This window comes from Diospyros lotus, chromosome 13, assembly GCF_014633365.1.
Source record: "Diospyros lotus cultivar Yz01 chromosome 13, ASM1463336v1, whole genome shotgun sequence".
NCBI lineage: Eukaryota > Viridiplantae > Streptophyta > Magnoliopsida > Ericales > Ebenaceae > Diospyros > Diospyros lotus.
The window spans coordinates 16,551,900-16,572,869 of record NC_068350.1 but is presented as its reverse complement, the minus strand read 5'-3'; the positions used below and the strand labels follow the sequence as shown (position 1 = coordinate 16,572,869).

General features: G+C 36.8%; 1 protein-coding gene across 3 annotated transcripts; it reads left to right on the top strand.

Annotated features, from left to right (window-relative positions):
- The first annotated feature begins 3,434 nt into the window (after positions 1-3,434).
- On the top strand, positions 3,435-9,283 carry LOC127788907 (laccase-7-like). 3 transcript variants are annotated; one of them, XM_052317585.1, is made up of 6 exons: positions 3,435-3,686; positions 5,786-5,937; positions 6,067-6,311; positions 6,444-6,572; positions 7,733-8,686; positions 8,917-9,283. In XM_052317585.1, exons 1-6 carry the CDS (start codon positions 3,450-3,452, stop codon positions 9,099-9,101), a joined length of 1,902 nt encoding a protein of 633 aa, XP_052173545.1. In that variant the 5' UTR covers positions 3,435-3,449; the 3' UTR covers positions 9,102-9,283. The 3 variants fall into 3 exon arrangements, with proteins under 3 accessions (XP_052173545.1, XP_052173546.1, XP_052173544.1); XM_052317584.1 differs by lacking the exon at positions 3,435-3,686 and adding an exon at positions 3,743-4,501; XM_052317586.1 differs by lacking the exon at positions 5,786-5,937 and having other exon boundaries at positions 3,475-3,686.
- Positions 9,284-20,970: the final 11,687 nt, after the last annotated feature.

Below are 20,970 nucleotides of genomic sequence, written 5' to 3'. Positions count from 1 at the left end.
GTAAAGGATTATATGTGTCGACGGTAAAATTTGGTCGATCATGATTCGTCATGCCCACACTAAGAAAATAAATACAAAAGAGAGGAAGAGAAAGCACACAAGAGGATTTTTACGTGGTTCGATCAGAACAATGTCTACTCCATGACTGTTTTTTGTTTATTGTAGCAGAGTCACAGTATATTATTGTCTACTCTTCATACAATGGCTCTTGACCCCTATTTATAAATAGGGGTGTTTACAATTTGAATGAATTCTAAGTATAGAAGGATAATATCTTGAGGATAATATTTCCTTATCGGTTCCACACAATCATGAATGAATCCCATGTTTTCAAGGGTTTGGTTTGTTTTTGATAAGGTGGGTGAATATCACCTCTGATTATTTCACGGTCTTTTGTTACACGAGCTGAAAGGTCGGCTAACGAGCTATAAGCCTCACTGGGAGCTAGCTTAGATAGGCCGGCGATCTAGGAGTCATTGCTGTGAGCTCGATCTACGATCTGCCTTGGGCCTGTTGGGCTTTGGGAGTTTAGTCCAACCTTCTGGTTCGAGTCAAGCCCATTTAACTTTATCTAGAAAATACCTATAATAATATGTTGGTTCTAGTTCCAATTAAAAGTTAGTGTTGATTATTCCTAGTGAAACCTCAAACTAAGTTTTAAGAGAGAGGATTAGGCTCTTTAGAGTCAAACCTCTATAAATTTCTCTCGTTCCTTGTGGTTGTGTGATTTTATTATTATTAATTTTACTGCAATCATCACATATTAATATCACAAATTTAAGAGTTTTTAAAAGAGTTGAAATTATTAATTTCTTTAAAAAAAATCAATTCACCCCATTTTGGGTATTTTCTGGGCAACACCTCTTTTTTTTTTTTTTTTTTTTTTATTATCCTAGGATATTTGAGTTTCATCCAACTAATCTCCAAAGGCATGCAACCTTCCCCCTGATCCTTTCTTATTTCTCTTCCTTTCACTGCCTTCCTCTTGCCACCATCTGTCATCGTTGTACCTCATCGTTGAAGCCATTCATCGCCGCCGCCTCCTGTTGCTGAAGCCTTTTGTCGCCAACTTAAAAGATGAAGAGACCAACTGCTAAATGGCGAATTTGGGTTATTAGTTAGAGGGAACAACCAAAACAAAGAGAAGAAAGAAAGAAGAGAGATGGCGATTGACGATGGTCACAATGGTGATAGCAGCGGCAGCGATGGTGATGGCTTTAAAGAAAAGAAAATAAAGAAGGAAGAGTCGAATGGGTGTCAGGATGGAAGTTGTTTTCCGTGTTTTGGACTTGGAACATTACTTTGGTTGAAAATAACTAAAATGAGTTTTACACGTTTTGAGTATTATGTATAATTTTTTTTTGTGTTTTAAAAAATATATTTTTAAAAATAAATAAGTAAATGCGTTTTGAATGTTTTAAAAAATTAAAAACTAAAAACAAATTAAAAATAAGATAAGAAAATGCAACCTTAATTTCCAAAAACTAGCATTCGTATGAACAGAGAAATTTGGTTTCCAATAAGTAGCATATTGCAAACTAAATCAATAAATAGTGCGGTGAGCCCGAGTCTAGGCACTGCGTTCGGCTGGGTCACCATGATTAACTTCCTCTCACGTTCTGTTGGGTCGGGTGTGGGGGGCGCTCGAGATGAGCGATTTCACCTTTTGGACCAATAAATAGTATAGCCAGAGATAGAGAGAGGAAGAGAGAAGGTAGGGTAGGGTAGGCTATGCTAGTGATTTGGGGAGTCCATTCGGGGCTCCTCATATTTTTACAGGACGTCTTGTGTTATCATCTCCTTATAATATTAAAAAATTAAAATTTTATTTAAAAATTATAACTAAATATAAAATTTGATATATTATTAAAAATTAAAAATTTATTACAAAATCAAAATAGAACAAAAAAAATATTTTTTTTATAAATATAAGTAGTCTAAAATCCATTAAACCCTTTCAAATTTTATAATTTGGGGACACTTAACCTTTATAGTTTTATTTTTTTTTATCGTCAAACCTTGTTACATAATTTTTTTCGGTCAAAAAACACTAGATTTACATGTCAAAAAAAATTGAGCATAATGTCTTAATTAATTTTAAATAATTACACCTAATTTTATTATTAAAAATTAATCAAAAATAAAAATACTAAATTTTCCTTTAAGTAGAGAAGAGTGCGTTAATTAATGATTTGAAAGAGAAAAATAAAGAAGAAAGTAAAAATATATATATAATCAGCAACCCTCATCAATCTCTAAAACCATGCAGAATCACAATTTTATCTCAAAAAAAATGTAAAAGTTAATTAGTCCATAACTTATTTTTAAATCATGGAAGTAAAATAATTTTCAAATAATTGAATTTTCTTGCATTTTTCTTAGTAAATATGATTTTTAAACACTATATGAATGAGTGTTTATAATTTCAAAAGTTAAAAATTATTTTGCTTTTGGCAACAAGAATGGCCAAAAATTGCTATAAAGGAATTGTGTTGTAAGCAATCATAATATTTAAAAGTTAATTTTCTTTTACTCATTTATTGTTTCTATTATTATTTTTTGAAATCTTTATAAAATTTTTGAAAGCTAAACTAAGCATGCAAATAGTATTATTTTCTTTTTTATTTTAAAATAATAAATTAAAAATAAAAGGTTAACTAAACCACCATTATATCGTTAGAAGTAATATAATTTATATATTTGTTTTGTGCCGTGCAGTGAGGTAAAGTTTTAAATTTGTTACTTATTTTTTTTGATATAATCGACAATATAAACGTCAAGTCAACAATCATAGATATATTTAATTCTAAGTATATTGGTTATATCGAATTACACATTAATGATGGGGAAGAGGTGCCATCAAGTTCAAATCATAAGGTTTGGTCCAATTTCATTTCAATTGATCTTGCATTATATCTCAAGTGGTATGATTAAGATTTGACTTAAAGTGGAGTCTTTGGGTTAAAGTGAAATTTTTTCAACACTTTTTTAAACAGCATTTGACACAGTACGTAAAATATAATCAAAAGGATTGAATTTTTAACTTAAAAAACTACTTATAAAATCTAACCAAGCGTTTGAATTTTTTTTTATTAAATTTTAACAACAAAATCACTAAGAAAATCATACTAAATATGCTCCCAAAATTGTTAAATTCTTATTTTTTTTGATAGTTCTAATTCACTCAATAATTGATGAACATAAAGTTAAAAGAGTTAAGAATTTAGAGTCAAAAACTTGATGGAATTGGAAAGGCCAACCCCGCGCAGTCGCTACCGTTACGTCTTGGCCTGCACCACTGACCTTTCAAACCAAACCAACCCCTTCCTCCCTTGGCCATTCCAACCACACAATCCAAATTCACATGGACGTGGACGTGGACGTGGCCACATGTTCCGTCAGATGTTATCAGAACCCACCCCGCGTTGTGATATTATACGTACGGCCACATGTTCCATGAAGGCCTTGATTTGAACGCTATAAACTTCGATGGGCTTCACCTGTGGTTCCTCCAAACAAGCAGAAGCAGAAGCAGAAGCAGAAGCGGAATCGGAGGCCCCTTCGTTTCTTGCTTCCCTTTGGTTTCCATTTGCCATATGGCTCAAGCTGTCTTCTTGGTCGCCTGCGGATTTGCTCTCTTGGCTTCATCCATCGCCTCTGCCGCTCATGTCGAGCACTATTTCCATGTAATCTTCTTCTTCTTCTTCTTCTTCTTCTTCTTCTTCTTCTTCTTCTTCTTCACTTCGTTATTTTTTCTTTCACCATCCAATAGAACATCCAAAGGGGTTGTTCTCTGGAATCTTTTAATCGGCGATGGTACGTTTATGTAATTTTATGTGTGACGTGTTTAAGTAAAAGCCACAGAAAAAGCCTCTTCAATGTCTCTTCTCCGGTCGATTTTGTGTTCGCTTCGTTTGGTCAACCTCTTCCGCTGTTGATGGCCGTTGTTGGGGGTGGGGGGATGAGACGGTGAGGATGGCTCCAACAATTTTGATTGCCACATGTATTCCGGGTTTTCAATTTTGCCAAATTTTTGGCGAGGAGAATTGGCTATGGCGAGCTCAGTTGGAGCTGAAAATTTGGGTTTGGGTCCCTATTTTCAACTTTGGCGAGCAGAATAGAGACCCGTTAGATTCAGCCATAATGGTCTTTACACACGGGAAGGGTGTCTTTTTACGTGAAGTCACTTTCCACTTTCAATTTTCAACTTTCCAGGAAAAACTGAGCACAGAACACATACCTAATGCGTCTAAAAAATATAAAGACCCACTTGGAGAATTTATACACCCACCAATACCATACTTCCCTGAGTCCTTCAACAGTATTACAGCTAGCAACTTTTCCCCTTTGGTTCCCAGGAGAAGCAGAATCCCCTTGGTTTCTCACTTTCCCTTTGGTTTCCATTTGCCGTATGCCTCACGCTGTCTTCTTACTTGCCTGCGGATTTGCTCTCTTGGCTTCATCCGTTGCCTCTGCCGCTCTTGTCGAGCATTATTTCCATGTAATCTTCTTCTTTCTTCTTCACTTCATTATTTTTTCTTTCACCATCCAATAAAATATCTAAAGGGTTTGTCCTCTTGATTTTTAATCGGCGATGGTACTTTTATATAATCTTATGCTGGAAATCAGTGTGATTCCAACGTGACGATGATGTTTATAGAGAGCAAGTGAAGAAGGTAGCGTCGTGTTTTACAGCTGATAACAGTACGTAGGACGACAGAAAGATGCCTATTAAAGCTGACTATTTAAGTAGCATTTCTGATTTAATAATAGAAGGACGGAAAATGTAATATAATGTATTTCAAAATTTTCTCTTTTGGTTTTAAGTCTCTAATTAAAGTTGGGTGGGGGGGGGGGGGGGGGGTCTCTTTGCCATCCCTCCCATTGTTGCATATATATATATATATATTTGCCACTAATCTAAACCTAATTAAACTTTTAGATCGATCTACTACCCCCTTTCTCTTATATTAATTTTTATGTAATCAAAATCATTTCAACCCACTAATGTCACCTGACCTCACCTCAACTTGATTCCAAACCAGCTAGCTCATAGAGTAATTTTCCTTCTTCGACGTGTGATATAATCATTTACTATATTCTCCAACTCTTCATATCTGTTCGCTTTTGTTTAAATAAGAGGTCATTGTCGCTTGGGAGTGTTCTTTCTTTTTCAATCTCTGGAATAGGCTTATCTTATCTTTAATAATAATGGTTATCAACAGCAACATTTAATCACCAATAAAATATATATATATGAAATATAATCTAAAAATATAATTATATATATGTAAATATGTAAAAATATAATTACAAGATAAATATTAATCAAGATATGGAGTAAAAAATATCAAATATAAAAAATATTTCGATGTGTGTCTTTTTCTAACTTTTGTTAAATTTATTTGGTGGCCATTAGAATAAGTCATTTAATTTTTTATCTTAATTTTTTTTAAATATGCTTATCTCTTTACTCAAGATAAGTCTTATATCATGTAGTACATTCTAAAAAATTAAAAAAAATAATTTGATAAAAAAATTTAAATATTTTTTAATCTTATCTTTATTATTCTATATTTTGGTCTGAAAAATATTTTAATTTTATAATATTTTATTTTATTCATTTTAACAAAGGCGACCTAAACATATTAATGATATAAACATAATTTTCGTAACACTTTGGGACAATTTAATTTTGTTTTATTTTATTTTTATTATTATTATTTTATGTCATCACTGTTTACTCACAGTGTCATAATAATAATAATACGACTAATTTAATTAGGTGAGGAACGCAACCGTCCGACGGCTTTGTCAGGAGCAGGTCATCACAACTGTGAATGGAAGCCTGCCGGGACCAACGATCCAGGTTCGCGAGGGCGACTCGCTTACCGTTCATGTCTTCAATGATTGCCCCTATCCACTAACTATCCATTGGTACTATGAATCTCCACTTTAATTATATTCATCCATGAGCTCCGCTCTTGCTTTAGAACGTATGGTTTACTAATAATTCGTGCTTATAGAATTGATTAATTCAAGTAATCGTGACAATTAATGTTGCAGGCATGGGCTTCACCAGCACATGAATGCTTGGGCAGATGGAACTGAAAACACAACTCAATGTCCGATACGTCCTGGAACGAGTTTTACTTACAGGATGAATATCACCGGACAAGAAGGGACTCTCTTCTGGCACGCCCACTCTCAAGCACTCCAAGAAACCGTCCATGGCGCCTTCATCATCCGCCCCAGACGCGGCCGCTCGTATCCCTTTCCTAAGCCCTACAGAGAATTCCCAATTATTATTGGTACATGGAAATTTTTTTTTTTTTCTTATGCTCCAGAAAATCAATTGAAAAATGCATCGAAATAAGAAATAAATAGACTATAAACTCAGACGCTAATTCTAGTAATCTGATATTCAATTTAACTGCTTGCAGGAGAGTGGTGGAATGATAGTATCATCGATGTCACGAATGCGGCGCTTGCGAAAGGCAAAGGACCTGATCATTCTAAAGCTTTCACCTTCAATGGCCAGCCCGGTGCTCTCCATCCATGCTCTGCAGATAGTAAGTAACATGTTTTAACAGTTAATTGTTAAGACATCAAGTTTATAATATTGTTATCTACATACAAAAACAAATATTTTTGTCCGGAAATTTATTCTTAACCCGTCAAGATTCTAGCTACAAGACAAAAAATAATTAGAGGGAGCAACGCATTCCTCACGTCTTAAGTTAGCTAGATTCTTACAGTTAGAAGAGTTAGTAGAGCTCATTCATAGATATAAATGAGGACTCACATATTTATAGTTGACCTTGTGATAAGCATCTTTAATATTCTAAGATTGATTAAGATTTAGACTGCTATAGATAAACCTTATCTTTTGTGTGATTCATGGATAGATTTTTGAAGTGGTAAGTTCGCATATTTCCTGTGAGAAAACCCCTCGATAGGGGTATTCGGAGACTTCTAAGTCTCTTGGACATTCTTTTCTTTAGGAGTCTGTCGGGAGGGTCTCCCAAAGACCCTTGTTCCAGGAGGGTCTCTTAGGTCCTTAGTGGCTCTATCATCTATTTTGACCCTTATTATGCTTTTTCTTTAGTTTTTGAATTTAACTTTTGTGAACTTTGTGGTTAAATCAATCCGTATTCCCTGGGCTGATCCTTTTCCCCCAAGTCTTTTTTTCCTTTGAATCTCCTTTTGAATTTTTTTTAGGATTTCTATCTAGATCTTCCATTGAGCTTAGTTGAGTGACCTTGGTCCATGCATATATGCATTAGAAAACCCAATTTAATTTTAATCGGGATAGGAACAGAGATGAAGTCTATAAATGAATCCCTTGCTAAATATATTAAACGGTCACATCTACATCAATAAATGTCCCAAAAGCCCATCCCACAGCAGCATCAAGCCCCTTACTAGCTAGCACAAAAAAGCAGGGCAATGTGAACAACCCAAAATGAGCAACACCCTCCGCAAGCAAGGGTACCTAGAATATTGTGAAGTAGAAAAAACAAAGGAAGGCAGCGAGGGATGTGACAAGTTATTGGGGTTTTGTTGATTATCGCAAGTGACATGACTCGATGCGTTTGCTTGTCTAGTAATTTTGTCATTAAATTTTGTGTTTTTATACAGGATCCAATCCAACAATTACTATTAACCCAAACTTCTAACTAGTCTATGGTAGTTTTGATGTAGTGTTGTTCTTTTTCTTATAATTAATTAGGCACATACAAGATGAAGGTGATTCAAGGCAAGACTTACATGTTACGCATGATCAACTCTGCACTTAACATGCAATTCTTCTTCAAGATTGCCTTCCACAGATTCACAGTGGTCGCCATTGACGGCTCTTACACCAACCCAATGGAGACTGAAGTCGTCGTCATTGCCCCGGGCCAAACTGTCGATGTGCTGCTCAATGCTAACCAGCAACCAGACTCATATTACATGGCGGCACTAAACTTCATTAGCTGGGACGGCGTACCACACGAATACAAGGCTGCCACCGGGATCCTGGCATATCAGCATGCATTAACATCAACCCCGCCATTGATGCCAATCCTTCCATTCCAGAATGATTCCTCCACAGCTTTCACTTTCCACTCCAATCTCACCGAGCTTGTCACTGGGCCTCACTATGTTCCATTCCCGCAAGAAGTGGACGAGTTTATGTTTGTCACAGTGGGCATGGGCGTGTTGCCATGCCCAAAGAACGCCACTTGCGAAGGGCCACTTGATAAGAGATTATCGGGAAGCATGAACAACCAGTCCTTCCAGTTTCCAACCAAGCTATCGCTTTTGGAAGCCTTCTACTACAACATCAGTGCAGTCTACACCTCCGATTTTCCTGACTACCCGCCATTGCCATTTGACTTCACCTTGCAAGACAACAACTTCAACGAGACCCTTGTTCTAGTGAAGGACTCTACCAGGCTGAAGAAACTCAAGTTCAATTCAACAGTTCAGATTGTGTTTCAAAACACGGCCTTGATTTCTTATGAGAGCCACCCCATGCACTTGCATGGAATGGACTTCTATGTGTTAGCCCAGGGATTTGGCAACTACAACCCTGTAAATGATCCCAGGAAATTCAACCTCGTGAATCCTCAACGACGGAGCACCATTGCTGTGCCGGCTGATGGGTGGGTCGTGATTCGATTTGGAGCAAACAATCCAGGTAATTAAATAAATGCCATAGCCTTAACCTGGTTTGGTTTCTTCTCAAATTTCATTAGCTTGGTTTACATGCAATTGTCATATGTCATCATAATAATAATTCATAATCTGACCATGTGAGTTAGCACCAATTCTATCTCGTCATTCTTTTTATTTAATTTTAGCTCTTGTAAAACCCTTATATAACTCGAGACTTTGATATCATAATTGGGAAAAATTTGATGGATGCAGGTACATGGCTGTTGCATTGTCACGTAGAGATGCACTTGTTATGGGGGCAATCCATGGTTTTTGAGGTTGAGAATGGGCCAACTCCATCGACTTCATTGCCGCCGCCTCCCCCAGATCTACCCAAATGTTACAATTTCGAATCTATTCTAGATCGTACTCCTTCAATAATTACTCAATCTTCATGATTCTGAAGTTAATAGTCATTTTTTTTAAGTTGTTAGTGAAGCCCCATGTCTTCCTCAATTTGCGAGGAACTTTATGCACTAAAAATACCGTCTATCCATAGCTCTACTGTGACAAAAATTAACAAGCATCAATGTTTGTTTAGTATGTAACTTGGTGATGGTAATTGGTTGTGTTCACTTCACATGCTTTAGTTTGGAGTGAATTTGAATACTACTATGCGAGTCTACAAAAGGGTATACTATTCACTTCTTGCTGTTTCAAGAAGTTATGTTTTTAAATGCGTGTAATGATTTTTTAAAATTAAAAATTAAAATGGTATTTTTTAATTTACATCTTGAATTTTTTTAAAATTTGAATACAATGAAAACAAGAAAATGATGTTTTTATGAAATTTATTAAGCTTGTGTTTAGATGGAGAGTAAGAAAGGGGAGGAGCCTTCAGGGGAAGGAAATCTTTTTCTCTTTTTTTCTTGGATTATTTTGGAGTTTTTGAGCTTAGGCTTAATAGCTTTCAGGAGCGGGTAATCTTTTTTCTTGATCCACCCCTTGTGTAAAATCGGAATTCAGTCACATTTTATACACACTTGGAATAGATGTTTGGTAAACCTATCTTTTTCATGGACCTCCCCTTTACGTCACGCGGCTAGAACTCTTGGAGGGGCGATATAACGTATTAAGATTTTTGTCTTCACAAAGATTCAAATTTTTGATGCTTTATTTTAATCTCTTTATACTTTATCGTTGCGCCATGCCCAGAGGTAGGGAAACATTTTCCTTAATTTGAATCATTTTCCTTAATTTGAATGGATGCTTCATTGGGGAGGGAAATGGAGGGTACATAATATCTTTTTGTCCCCCTACATATTTCTCTTTTTATACCTTGATTTGGATTCTAGAAAGAGACCTATGGCTTTGGTGATGGTTAGTCGAAACCCATCTCTGTCAATGGAGAAGTTTTACTTGTTGTCAAGGATGATGGCAAAGAGGGAACCCTCTCCATCTCTTTCTTCGCCATTGTCGTCTTCCTCTCCGTCATCGTCTATCTCCCTCTATTTTTCTAACTTGATCTCTGCAATTTTCCACAAGCAAACACACACATACACATATCATCGCCTAATGAAAATCCTTAGTTATAGTTTTGTTCTTTCTTTAAAGGTCTATTGTTTGACCTCAAATTAATCAACAAAAATCATGGATGGCTTTGCCGTCTCGTCGATTGCAAAATCGTTGGCTTCATCATCTTTGCCAATAATGAATGATGGAAGATAGAGATAACATGTTTGTGTCTGTGGATAGAGAACTTGTAGAGAAAAAACAGTGAACAATGACGAAAAATAAGACAATGACAACAGAGAAGGCTCCCTCTCCATCATCAAATCTAACAATGGGCAAACCCTCTTTGTTAACAAAGAGGTTCCAACTAGGGAACCTTCACTGGGTTATAGCAATCCATTGTTGGAAACCAATGATTGGTCTTAGTCATGGTTTGCTGGAACTAGGGGTTTTTCTTTTAATTATTTTAGTGATTTTTAATTTTCTAAATTAGGTTGAAATTGAAGATAAATTTCGTTTGATTAGTTTTTAATTAACTTCATTCATAACAAAAAGGTTATTTCAATGATTTAGGTAAAGCACAAATACCTATTTAACTAAAAACAAATGACAAAGATGTTTCAACATTTACCTTTAGTTTAATCTAGCTTAATTATGATTTAAGTGAAGAGTTAGTAATAGAGGGGTCTAAGTGTAATTTATTATTATTTTTTTTTTAATTTTCTCTTTTTTTTTATGAATTTTTGTAAAAATAAAAATTAAATTTTTGGATGGAAAGTTGCCCAATTAGTTTAAATTTGACTATATTATATAATTATTACAATTATGAAAGTTTAAGTATATATTTGATAAAAATAAATAAATTTCACTATATAATTGATGCACAAGACAAAGTTCAGAAATTTGTAATAATTTGTTCTTATTAAATATATACTTTAATTTTTATGACTAAAAATTTCGTAATACCATCAAATTTAAATCAATAGAGCGATTTTTCATCCAAAAATTAATTTTTTATTTTTACAAAAATTCATCAAAAAATAGAAAATGAAAATTAAAAAAAGATAAATTGCAAACAGATTCCTTTATTATTAATTCTATCACCCAAAACCTAATTAAAAATTAAATTAATTAAATAATAATTAAGTAAAACTAAAACTAAATTTAAGTAAAAAATAAGAAATACAAAAAATTTAACAAAGAAAATGTCAAAAAAACATGTCAGAACCTATTCTTCAACCAATGGTTAAGGGTTGCTGCTGGCAACTGCATAAAAGAAGGTGGGGGGAGGGGAGAGAGAGAGAGAGAGAGAGAGAGAGAAGAATGATTGTGAAGACTTTCAATTGACATTTTGAAATTAAGGTAATTCGCTATAACCAAGGTAGTAGTGTCCTCTAGATATCAATGCTTAGTTTTGAGCAATAATAATGTAGAAAAGACGAGTAAGGCTTTTGACATTCCATCATCATGGATGCCCATTATCGTGGATTCCGAGTAAGCTGAGGGGAAATGAGAGAACCCCAACTGTGATGGAGAGAGGTGTAGTGGTACATTTTGAGAGCCTAAGGATGGGCTTATGGTTCCCTCTCCATCCTTTTGGGGTGCAATTCTTTCAAGAAATAGGCTAACACTAACACAATTGCATCCCATGAGCAATATTGGTGGGATTTTTCGTGTTGTGTAAAGAACAATGTCTGAATCCCAACACCAAACTATTTAGTTGATTTATCACCCAAGGACCACAAGAGGGCAGAACTATTTCGTTACACTTCAACGAATAATGACTTTTGAGTGCCTATTTATCGAGGCCCCTAAGAAAATGGATAAGTTTGAGATGTGATGGCTAATGGTGAGGCCTCCCATAAACTAGTAAGCACCAAGATTTTGGCACACAATTGAAATGAGGCGAGACTTGCCCAAACACCTAGATGTCAGACTTGTCTCAGGGCTATACCTATCGGATATCAAAAAGTTGTTGTCAAGAGAGCTAGCCATGCTGTCAGGTTTACTTGTTGATGCTCGTTTGATTGATGCTGATTGGATTGTAAGGGAAGACAACGTTGGCTTTTCCAACATAATGGAACTTGAGTGGATCGCTCCTTAAGGTAAGGATGAAGAAAGACGAGGAAACGAAGAAGAGAAAGATGAAGAAGAAGAAGAGGTGGAAGAGTAGGAAGAAGGAAAGGAAGAAGGGGAGAATGAAAGTGAGGAGGCGATAAAACTCGAGGGTGCTCACCTTTCCCTTCCCCATTTTTTTGTACTTCCTCAAATGTTAAGCATTTACTCTTTCCTTATATTAAAATATTGATAGAATTTTTCTTTGATTTTTGTAAAGATATACCAGTTCAAGGCCATTGCATTGGCTAAACTAGCAAAGAAAGGTGAGGCCAATTGTTCCTTCCTGACCAAAAGAGGACGATCGGAGGTTGGATCACAACAATAGGGCGTGGTCTCTGGTGACGGGTTCGTCTGGAGGGCGGTTGGCATCTACAAACACTTCGATGCTCGAGTGAGTAAGAAAGTATGGAAAAGACAATGTATCTGTAGGTAAGAGGTCAAAACATACCTTAGCTCTAAGAAAAGCTAGCTAATATAGGAGGAGGAAATGTCCTCATGCATGCATGCGTCGTGCATTTGCAGGTGATGAGACTGACTATCCGGCTTCAGTTGAGGTTCTCAGGTGGTAGCATGGTGGCAATGGGACCCTCATTAATGTGGATGAGATCCGCCATTAATGAGGATGGGATTTGAGGCGGCCGCGCATATACCCAGCGAGGGTTGAAATGATGTCGTGGCAGGTTAGCGCTGGGCCAAGGTTGGGCTCACAGGAAGGACTAAGATTGGGCCCAAGGAGAGGGCCAAGATTGGTCCCAGACCGTCCACAGCCCCCCAGGTTGGATGCTCGAGTAGCGAGCGTTCGAGCTAGAGAAGGAAGGCCTGGGCAATTTTTGTTGCATGTGCTAGTTTTGGAGAGTTGGATTAAAACGTGACTGAGGCGGTCAGCCGAGTTGACTTCGGCTTTGCTTAAATGGTGGCCCTGGAGTCGTTCGAGGTTGGCCTGACCTCAAAAGCAAAGTGGTTTTCTTCATGTGCTGACTCGTAATGCGCGTGGCTTCGGGATTCGAGGCGTTCCACCTAGGAGATAGGGGTGCTATTTGGGTAATAACTGATGATTCTTTTAGATGTGTGACAAGTGGCGGTTTTGCGACGGTAGATCTGTGGGATGTGTTGTAGGTGCTATTCAACGATCCTTATAAGGATCCCTTTTTGGGCCAGGGTTTCCTCATTTTCTCAGTGATAGGAAGAAGGAGGTAGGTACGAGAGTTTTTTGCAGACTTTGCGAGCGATAGCCTACTTGATTGCTCTTAGGCCTATATGCTTTGTAGGGCGAATGACTTTTGTATATCATAAGAAAGATATTAGGGAAGAGATGGACTTGCTTCGCAAGGAGGGAGGTAAGGTTGCATTGGGTTCTGCTTCGGTGGATAAGGCAGTTGGGAGGAACTTAGCTATGCCTGTAACGGTCCGTCTCCCGGAGCCCTCGTGCACCAAGAGGGTCCGTGAGAGGGTCATTACTTAAATGATACCGAATAATAACACAAGCTAAACATACTCTCAACCCTTATTGAAACTATGCTTCTTCCTTTACATCACATAACTCATAATAACCATCCTTACATAACTGATTACAACGTGAGCCCACATGGGCTTACATAACATATCTCCATTTCACAAACATAAAACGTTACTCTTAACACAAGCACCGTGACAGCTAGGATTTAATTTCGGGAGGGCTCTGCACTTGCTACCATGACTCGATGGTCTAAACCCAAACCCCGCTGAACGAATCTGACAACTCAGACAAAACTCGAACTTGGAATGATGGAAAGCAAACGTGAGTCACAAGACTCAGCAAGCTCTAGAAAGAAAGGTTGTAGAGTACGGACAAAACTCTACTCATAACACCTCATGCAATTCATGCCAATGCAACGTCATGTCATGCCATGCCCAATACTTGCCTTATTTTCAGATGCACAAACATATAATAAACTTCACATAAACGGTCCTTGGAGCCCACATCAAACACACATTGGCACCCAAGTCCCACATACAAACCTGAAATCAGCCTCTTGTAGGCTACCATTCCATTTTCCTTACACGTCCATTCCTGTCACTATCAACATAATCTGTTATTGTGGGTCTCACCCCAGGGTCTTACTGTGGGCCACGTCGCCGTGGGTCTCACTCCCAAGATCTTACCGTGGGCCACGTTGCCACCCATACTCATTACTTAAAACCGCACATTCTCACCATGTAGTGCAACAAATAAGAAATGCAACAACTTTTGTAGCATAAACGTGATGACAAGACCCCCATAAACCAAGTATCAGGCCATGCTACGCCCACATAGGGATTCACACATGCGATATGCTCTAAATGCACCGGCTCATCTAAAGAACCCAGGTTAGCTCTTAGACCAACTAGGTCATGCAAATGCTCACACTTCCCATCACACACAAAGCATGTCCCCAAGTGAACGCAACTCAGGCCCTATGCAGCACACACATCATGATATGCACAAGCCAAGGCAGGAATCTGGCAGTACCAACTCTTCTGGCCCGTCTAGAGGTTATCGTAACAATCAATGATTGGTGCCCATACATCCAGTCATCAACTACCACGACCTACAGTCGATAGTTAGTGGCTTTATACCCCATACCCTTAAACACCCATAGACGACATTAAACTTAGTCACTTAAGCTTATCATTTCGCAGACTTAATCCATGACAACATAGATTCTATTATGACATTCACGTTCTCATCTCTTCTCATACACAAGAAATCATCTCCACATTCATAATAAATTATTAACATAACCCCATAATCTTGACCATAGTCATTTTCTGAGAACCTAGCCCCAACGAGTTCGGTATCATTCTCAAGGAAAGCAGAGCGATACGAAGTTCCGTGACAGTCAAAATGAAATACACCAAGATGACATTGCTTAGCTCATTCCATTAATCATTAATAAAATATAAGTCATATGGTGGTTACCACGCAGATTATTATTATTAATGCGTGAAATTGAGTCACGGTGAGGGAGGGAATAAAATACTAGAAATCACGGAGACTTTTACGGGAATTAAAGAACACGATGAGAGGGTTAGGATCTTACCTTTTAATAGCAGATTCCCACCTCCTTACTATACCGCTGCACAAATTAATAACTTTTACTAATTACACGAAATTTCAACACAAGACCTATACGCATATATGCATATCTCCAATAATCTAGTTAAATCAGTATAAAATCGAGACTTACAGGTATAAGAGGTCACTAAAAATTAGAGAGTGAAGAGGGCTTGCCTTAATTCGCAGATTTTTGGCCTTAAATGCCTACGCACTGTAAAATAATATTAACACTAATATAAACCAAAATATAGCCTAAAAATAAGATTTAATCCGTAAAAATGTTTAATATAGGCTAATTAACCTATCTCACCTTCAGATCTTCAATTGTATGAAATAAAATCAAATTTCTTGAATTTTTCTCCAATTTCTCCCTCAGTGCGCCGCTGCCTTCGTGCTTTTATCTCCTCAGAGCACCTTCAAATTAAGCCTTTAATGGCCGTTGCTTACTACCCCAAGACCACCAATTTATAACCAAATTAAGTGGCATTAAAGCCAAAAAAAGTAGGGCCAAGAAGCAACCACGTTGCAGTCAAGGCTGCCGCATCTCTTGCGTGAAACAGCGCCGCTTGGGGCGCCTCCTTGTTGGAAAATTCCAGCTTCCTCCAGAAACTAGCACCTCATTATATATATATATATATAAACACACACATTTATTTCTTGCAATTCGGTAGACTTTTCACTTTAATTTTCCCTTTTTAAACTTCTGCTAGCTAATACTCATTTACATGGGACCACATAAACTATTAATATATTCTTATACATACTTATGCTCGGCTACCACTTCCAATTTCCCAATTACTTTGTTATTATTTATTTATTTTAGTTTTAACATATAATACATACTACACATTGTGAGTTATAATAATATAAAAATTAAAACCTCAAAATGCTACTCTTAATCATTTTTCTTAAAAACCTCAATATAATCACTTCAAAAGCAGAATTTAATAATTATTAATTACTCTCAAATAAAATAATTAATTACCCTTAATTTCCTATTTCCTCAAACAATATAAATTATTTTTTTCCCTTAAATCTCCAAATACCCCATAATCATTTATCTCCAAAATTCGGGATATTACAGCGCCGGTACCGACTGTTCTTACCACGCAACTTGCTGCTATGGTTGCTATTACCACAGCTTCAGGTGTTGGCTCTGGGAAGCCTACCATTTCTGAAGAGTTGGCCCGGCATAAGAACCATCAGAAAGGTCCTGATAGGGAGGTTCGATCACCCAGTGGTTCGAATCTTGTCGGGAGTGGTGGCCACTTGGTTTCATTTCAGGACCTAGAGTTTTGAAGTGATCTCTTTATCGATGTCTATCTTGATCCATTGTCGAATCGGGAGGGATTGCCAGGTGTTGGCTCATTGGCGGCATTTCATCAAGTCGAGCACCAGGCGCTCCAACTTATCGCGGATTACCGCTTGCTTGAGGCGGGCATGGCGACTCTTGTTTCCGAGATGAAGGCGGATTTCGAAGAGGAGTTGCATTGGGCTCGGGAGTCAATAATTGGAGAGGTTAAGAAGGCCGTGGAGGCAGCTACTGTAATACCCAGAATTTTTATATTAAAAGTGTTTTAGAAATCTTTTGGGTTACAATACAATTTGTCATACTTTCGGGCCAACATGTAAATTTCAAAACATGAACGAAAAGGTAAGTAACCATACTAAGATGAAACTTGGAGGGTAAAAATGTCCAAAAAGTCATGTGTAGTAAAAAATAAGAGATTCACAAAGGTTTGGGGCCGAAATTACGCGATTAGGGGCATTCGGGCCAAAGTGCAGAATCTAAAAACTAACGGAGGGTGGTTAAAGCGAGAGTTTTTCTAGACTTTCGAGGGTGTAGTAAGGCATCCTAAACTTGTGGGGTCTAATGAAATAAGTGAAAAATCCAGGGTTTGAGAGATAAGGGTGGAAACGAGAAATAACAAAAGTTGGGGGTGAAAGTGCAAATAATGAAAAATAGGTGGAAAACCTGCAAATCACCGGCCAACTTTGCGACGGCCGTCAGCGGGAGTTCCAAGGGGTACCAGGATGCTCGTTAGGCCATGATGGTTAGATTGGGCATGGTTATTGGCCAAGAACAACAGTGTAATAGTTAGGAATTTGGCCAAAAATTTTGAGGAAATTTCATCGCCATTTAGCTTGATTCAAGGCTTGAAATGATGATGATTTAAATCTTGGGGACTAGGAAAGCTTATGAATGGTCAAAAATCTGGTGGAAATCGGGTATAAATAGGGTTCTTGAGGCTAAGGGTTTCATTCAAAATTGAAGGCAAATCGGAGAGTTTTAGCAAGAATCGAGCATTGAGAGCATAGGGCTTTTGTTTCTTGAGTTCTTAAGAGCATTTCTGGAGAATTTGGGATGTTTTGGCATAGGTTTCAAGGGGTTTCAAAGAGTTGGCCGAAAAATCGGGCTTCACCGGAGTCGAACCTGTAATTAGCCATTTGAGGCCTTTCTGGTGTAGTTTTCGAGCAACTCAGGGTATCCCTAGGATCGACTTGAAGAGGGCTACAAGGTGGTAGGATCTGATTTGTCATTGAAGTAAGGTTGTAGTCGCCATTGTCGGAGAAGAATACTGGAGAAGACAAGGCGCGTGTGCTGCACGCGCGGATCCCACTCGCAAGTCACTTTCTTTGCAAGTGAGGGTGTGTGAGGTATGGGAAAATTTTGAAATTTATTTTAAAATTTTTAGAAAATTATTTTAAGAATATTTGTGAATTTTTTTTTTTTGGTGAAAATAGGTGTTAGGTATTTATGGAAGAAAATATGAAAAATATAGAAAAATAAGGAAAATTGAGAAAATTATGGAAGAAATTAGGAAAACCATAAATATTGATTTCCTTGGGTAATTATTGTCCAAGAAATGACCACTATAAGTGTTGAGGTTTTACGCGCTAATTGAGGTTGACACATTTTTTTTGAGAAACACATCGAAATACAGTCCAAGGTGAGTGAGCAGACTTTTTAAACCTAGTATGATTTATGTGGGTGGTTCAGCCCGAGGTTCACTTTAATGGTTTCAATTTAAGGTGGTGATTTATACGTGGTTATGATGCCTTCTTGTTTTTAAGCATACTGTCCGTATCACTATTAAGTTATTTTTCGCATGATGCATCAACTAGATTTGACTTGTGAAATTGCATGGCAATTTGGTTTTCGTTACATTATTATATTGAAATCATGTCATAGTCTGGTGGGACGGGATGGGGTCTTCTTGAGAATGGGGCAAGGTTAATCTCGGTGATCAAGTGACATGGATGGGCACCTAGGGATTAAGTATGTCGTGGCAAGGTCAATCCCAACGGTGTGGAATGGATTTTCTACAAGAGGTTGAGTATGCCAGGGAGATTTCTCAAGGGTGACGTGTCGTATTGTTGTTGTATATGCCATACTTATGTACATTTCATGCATTCTATAAAACTGTTTTATGTGTCATCACTTAGATGATTCAGCATCTAATATGATTTACACCCCTGGAACATTCAAACATTCTAAACGAGGGTCGTAACAGGGTTGAGGACGTGATCGGATAGAGTCGAGGAAGTACGAGTGATTTAGATGATATTTGTGTTTTCATTCACTACAAGAATTTGAGGGTTTTACCCATACGTAAATGTGGGTAAAAATTACCTTATGTGTCAATTATAATTTTTCCTTACATATAATGCAAATGTGAAGATGTGTGGGTAAAGGGGAGTTAGGAAATAACTTTTACCCACACATATATGTGTAGGTAAATATTTCTATATGTGTAGGTATTTTTATGTCAGGAAGTTGTAATTGTAACGTGGCTGATGAAGTGGCTAATGACATGGTTGATGACGTGGTTTTAATTGGATGATAATGTGGCATGACACGTGTATTTGTTTATGTGTAGGTAAAGTTAAGATTTTGTGTGGGTAATAATATAAAAAATAATTTTCATATGTGGGTAAAAAACGTTATGTGTAGGTAAAAAAAATATTATGTGTGGATAATAATTTAATTTTTTTTAATATGTGTGGGTAAAAAAAAAAATATAGTGTGGGTAACAAACATATTATGTGTGGGCAATAATATAAAAAATAAGTTTCATATGAGAGGATAATTTCCATATGTGTGGCTAAAAAGTATATTATGTGTGGACAAAACAAAAATTGTATATTTAAAATTTCAATTGCTACAACATCTATTACAATATAGTTCAAACATATACGCACCAAAAAAGTCATAAAGTCACAAAATAAGAATAAAATCATGAAGTCATCTAAAAAGTTCAAACATATATGAAAAAAAACATAAAACAAATTATTAAATCTTGTCGCCAAACTCCTGTTCAGTAGAATGGAGGGAATGGCTAGAGCTAGATGGGTCGAGACAGGAATGGCCGATGCAGGATCGTCCTGAACTATGATCCGATGGTACATGTGGACTAGATGGAAGAGACATAATATTTTTCTCAATCAATACTTGTCGTAGCATGTTTACATCTCCCTGGAGCTCTTGAAAAAGAGACTTATATTGGTTCAAATCTTCTACCAATTGATTGTACGTTGAACAACTGAACTCCTCACTAGTCCATGTTGTCCCGAAAATACTAGGAGATCGCCCCTAACCAAACGAGCGAACAGATTATCGTCCAAGAACCTTTTCTGAAATATCCTTATCAGTTATTTTATTTGGAGGATTATCTCGCCTCAATTGCATCATTTGTTCCTGTAAAAAAATGCAACATATTCTTAATCAACTATTTTAAAATTAAAAATATAGTCTCAATTATGCCAATGTAAAACAGTTAAATTTATAGGGTATATACTCAATTATGCTAATTTCCAATCTACTCTATATGATTCCAGGAATGTAATTTTCATTTAGCTAAATTTGACAACATTCTATGCACTCTTAACTCTTTTAACTTAGGAAAAAAATAATATACTTACATATTTAGCCTCTAACTCTAGAGACGACAATCGTGTTCAGAATGCCAATGTCAAAGATGCCAAGTCTCAATATGTCTTGTCGAGGCATCTAAGTCAGTTCCAAGAACAATGTGATGACGTGCTATACTCCTCGAACCAATTCTAGATTCCCACTTTCGTTTTGCACGAGAGTCGACGTTTTTCTGTGCTTGTTCCTTTAAAAATTAACAATTCACTAATAAATATATATTTTCATTAATAAGAAAGAGAAATCCTGAAAAACAATTATAAGCATTACCATAAAAATAGGATTTGTCCAAAGATCACAAAGGTAATCCTAATCCTCTTGGCTCACTTCCTCATGGCGCTTACTCTTGGCCTTAGTTAGATCTTCCTCACCTCCAATTTCTTTGAAGTAAGCATGTAGCTTATATTTGTGGCCTCTCCAAGCTCATTGCATTTGTTATCAATGACCTTTTGGACATTCTTATCCTCAATATTGATATCAAAAACAGTCTAAAAAAGAAAAGAAGTCATATAATATTAGGAATAAGAAAACATATAAATATACAAAGTAAAAGTAATAAAATGATGATTTACTTACAAGAAGTTTGTGATGAAGCGGTGCTCTAACTGTCGAAGGTACACATTTCCACTCCTTATACTGAAAGCTACAATTCTTACGTACAATGTACCCAATTTCGTTATTAAATATTTTT

Coding starts and splice junctions, on each gene's coding strand:
- LOC127788907 (XM_052317584.1), top strand. CDS start 4,244: ATGCGTCTAAAAAATATAAAGACCCACTTGGAGAATTTATACACCCAC. Junction 4,502..5,785: donor TTGTCGAGCATTATTTCCAT/GTAATCTTCTTC, acceptor TAATTTAATTAG/GTGAGGAACGCAACCGTCCG. Junction 6,573..7,732: donor CCATCCATGCTCTGCAGATA/GTAAGTAACATG, acceptor ATAATTAATTAG/GCACATACAAGATGAAGGTG.